Raw genomic sequence first — 3,915 nt, forward strand, 5'->3', positions numbered from 1 at the left:
GTGTGTGCGTGTGCGTGTGCGTGTGCGTGTGTGTGTGTGTGTGTGTGTGTGTGTGTGCGTGCGTGTGTGTGTGTGTGCGTGTGCGTGTGTGTGTGTGTGTGTGTGTGTGTGCGTGGTATTGATTCAGTGTCTAGACGCAGATATATCAGCTATCTCACTGCAGACACAAGGCCACACACACACACACAGCAGTGTTTTCTGCTCCAGCCCTGCAAACAGAAACTGATCCCACCTTTGCAGAGGTTTCCAGCTCAGATGTGTGTGTGTGTGTGTGTGTGTGTGTGTGTGTGTGTGTGTGTGTGCTTACGTTGAGGAAGCCCACCTGTCCGGCCTGCTGGGCGGAGTCAGGGCAGACCAGCTGGACGAACTCCTTGAGCGTCTCCTGCGGGTGATACCTGATGGCCGGGTGGGAGAAGTAGGAGCCGGGCTGCTGCAGGATGGGGGAGGAGGAGAAGTGGAGGCTGGAGGGGGGAGCATGGGGGCTCGCTGTGGGGGTGGGGGGTGGGGAGGGGGTGGGGGGGAGAAAAAGACAGAAAGTTATTAAGAGAAGAGAGAGAGTTAAGGAGAGAGAGGAGGGACACTTACACATGACTGAAAGGGGCGTGGCCTAACATGCAAATGCATGATGACAGACACACACAGCAGAGCAGGTGACAGCGGACCATAATGCACCTCTCACACCCAGCTGTCCATCAAAAAGAGTCTCTCCTTATTATCTCATCTCGTCACCCTCCTCTTTCCCTCTGCCCCTTCCTCCTTTTCTTCCTCTCCTCTCCGCCCTGGTTTCTTTTTTCCATCCCTTGTCTACTCTCCTCTCATGTTTCCTCTTGTTCACTTTCTTCGTCCTTCCTCTCCTCTCCTTCCTTGTTTCCTCTACTTTCCTTTTTTCCTCCTTCTCCTCCCTTGTTTCCTTCTCTCCTCCTCACCCTTTCTCCCTCTCCTCATGTTTCTTCTCCTTTTATATGCTTAATTTCCTTCCTCTCTTCACCTCTCGTTTCCTCTCCTCTTCTCTTTCCTCTTGTCCACTTTCCTTGTCTCCTTTTTCTTTCCTTCATTTCCTTTCTCTCCTTGTTTCCTCTCCTTTCCTTTTTTCTTCCCTCTCCTCCCTTGTTTCCTCTCCCCCTCTTTCCTCTTGTCCACTTTCCTTGTCTCATTTTCTTTCCTTCATTTCCTTCCTCTCTTCTCCTCTCGTTTCCTCTCATCTTCTCTCTTTCCTCTCCTTTTGTCTTTCCTCTTCTCTTTTTCTTTCCTTCATTTCCTCCCTCTCCTCCCTTGTTTCCTCTCCCCCTCTTTCCTCTTGTCCACTTTCCTTGTCTCCTTTTTCTTTCCTTCATGTCCTTTCTCTCGTTTCCTCTCATCTTCTCTCTTTCCTCTCCTTTTGTCTTTCCTCTTCTCTTTTTCTTTCCTTCATTTCCTCCCTCTCCTTCCTTGTTTCCTCTCCTTTCCTTTTTCTTCCCTCTCCTCCCTTGTTTCCTCTCCCCCTCTTTCCTCTTGTCCACTTTCCTTGTCTCCTTTTCTTTCCTTCCTCTCTTCTCCTCTCGTTTCCTCTCATCTTCTCCCTTTCCTCTCCTTTTGTCTTTCCTCTTCTCCTTTTCTTCCCTTCATTTCCTCCCTTTCCTTCCTTGTTTCCTCTCCTTTCCTTTAATCCTCCCTCTCCTCCCTTGTTTCCTCTCCCCCTCTCTCCTCTTTCCTCTTGTCCATTTTCCACGTCTTCTTTCCTGTCCTTCATTTCCTCCCTTTCCTTCCTTGTTTCCTCTCCTTTCCTTTAATCCTCCCTCTCCTCCCTTGTTTCCTCTCCCCCTCTCTCCTCTTTCCTCTTGTCCATTTTCCACATCTCCTTTCCTGTCCTTCATTTCCTCCCTCTCTTCCCTCCTCCGCTCTCCACTCGTTTCCTCTCCTACTCCCCTCATCCTCTGCTCTCCAGTCTTCCCTCTCCTTTCCTCCCTCTTTTACTCCTTTACACTCTTCCTCTCCTTTCCTCCTCCTCTCCTCTCTTTAATCTAATTAGAGCTCTAATTGGCCTAATATTCTGTGATTGCTCGTTAGTGGACGAGGCCTCGTTAAGAACTGTGATGTATAGAGCTCTGAGGAGAGAGACGTAACAGGAGGAGGCAGACGGAGAGAGAGACTTTAGAAATGATAGAGAGAAAGAGAGAGAGAGGGTAGAGAGACATTTAAATGTAAAGAGAGAGAGAGGGATGGATGGAGAGTTAAAGCTGCTGCACTAATTCACTTAAAGTCGGCTGTGATTTATCACTCTGACAATACACACTGACCGAGTGTGTGTGTGAGTGCGTTTGTACCCTGCGGCCAATGTATTTACAGTAATCACTGGATGGATGGCTTTCTCTGCACTCTCTCTCTCTCTCTCGCTCACACAAACACACTTAAACACAGAGGAAGGGACACTGTGTGTGCGCATTAATGCGACTGATCTCACTCAGTGTGCAGGCGTGCATAACCACCTGTGTGTGTGTGTGTGTGTGTTTAAGTGTGTGTGTTCAGGAATGGTCGAGTGACATCTAATTCCATTCAGGTGAGGGAGTCTGCACAACATCAACGACACAGTTAAGCTACTAAACTAAACGAATAACAACGAATTTTATTGTTATTATATGCAACTATTTCACATTTTGGGAAACAACAGCACTTCCTCTGCTTAGCATCTCTCGACCCCAGGAGGTCAAAACGCTCGCCGTTTGTTTCCAACACGGAACTCCTCCTCCACGTTTTGTCAAGAAAACACATGTGAAATGTGAAACGGGAAATGAGCGATGCTGAACACGAAACAGCTGTTGTTTGTTATTATAAAGATAACAGTTATAAAGACAAAGAATCTGGGTGAAAGGATGGATCAGCACACGCAGGTATCAGGGATCATCTGAGCGACAGAGAGCTGGAGGGGAGGAAAAAGTGTTTTGCAGTGAAAAAGTAGCTGCCTGCTCTCATTGGCTGGATGTGGATGTCGAGTCGGCCGACTCCTCCAGATATTTGGCGCGCTAGATATCTGGCTGGCGTCGTCGATGTGTCAGAAATGTGTCGGGAAGCCTTTTTGATGCGTCGTTGAATATCGATCGACCGCTGTTTTACCCCCCAGCCTGACAGTCGGCGAGCTTGCCGAGCGGCAGATCGGGCTAAAAATCATGTAGTGTGAACTGGGCTTAAAACCACAAACTGTTCCTGCTCAGGTTCCCCCTGATTTTAGTCTTTATGCTAAGCTACGCTAATCCACTGTAGTTCCGTCTTAATGCAGATCTGAGAGTGGTAGGGCTGTTCTCATGTGGCTCTCTCTCACTCCCAAGTCGTCACACACGGACGCATGTTCACCCGTTGGCGTCAGTTCTTAACGCACTGTGGAGCCCTTTAGCGTCGTTTATGAACGCTAAAAGCAGGCGAGGGATATTTAACGGAAACAGACTTTCACCAGGTGTTGGTTTCCGATGTGAAAGAGAAAGTCAACATTGAATGTCTTTATTTGAGTTACATAAGTAACGTTGCTTAACTTGGGTAAGTCTTAACGGACGGGCCTCTAATTCCTTTCACACTAACGAGCAAAAATAGGCTACTTTCAAATAGTTTATTTTAACCAGTATGAATATTACTTGTATAAAAAGTAGGACTTTTTCATCTTTCTTGTTTACCGTACCGGTAGATCTGAATTGGTTCTGTAAACATTTACACGCTTGATTTGTGGAGAATCTAACCGGTCTTATGACGTGGGTCTCAGCATACTGACAAAGGTTTAACCACCACCCAGTAGACTTTAAGAGGTTTTAGACATCCACAGAACTTCTATAGAAACCAGACCAGGCGTCTGATTGAGACCTGCGTTTATCTGTCAAAACCAGCCACACCCGGCCAGCAAATGGGACAGACGTCTAACTTGGATTAGACTTTTAAATTAAGTTCTACGGT

General features: G+C 47.4%; 1 protein-coding gene across 1 annotated transcript in view; it reads right to left on the minus strand.

Annotated features, from left to right (window-relative positions):
* The window catches only part of LOC123957800 (nuclear factor 1 A-type-like), a 31,868-nt gene that overhangs the window by 14,901 nt on the left and 13,052 nt on the right, over positions 1-3,915 (minus strand). The window contains exon 3 of the mRNA XM_046030868.1: positions 308-486. Within this exon, the coding sequence (XP_045886824.1) occupies positions 308-486 (179 nt within the window). The remainder of the gene's footprint in view (positions 1-307; positions 487-3,915) is intronic.

Source organism: Micropterus dolomieu, linkage group LG19, assembly GCF_021292245.1.
Source record: "Micropterus dolomieu isolate WLL.071019.BEF.003 ecotype Adirondacks linkage group LG19, ASM2129224v1, whole genome shotgun sequence".
Classification (NCBI taxonomy): Eukaryota; Metazoa; Chordata; class Actinopteri; order Centrarchiformes; family Centrarchidae; genus Micropterus; species Micropterus dolomieu.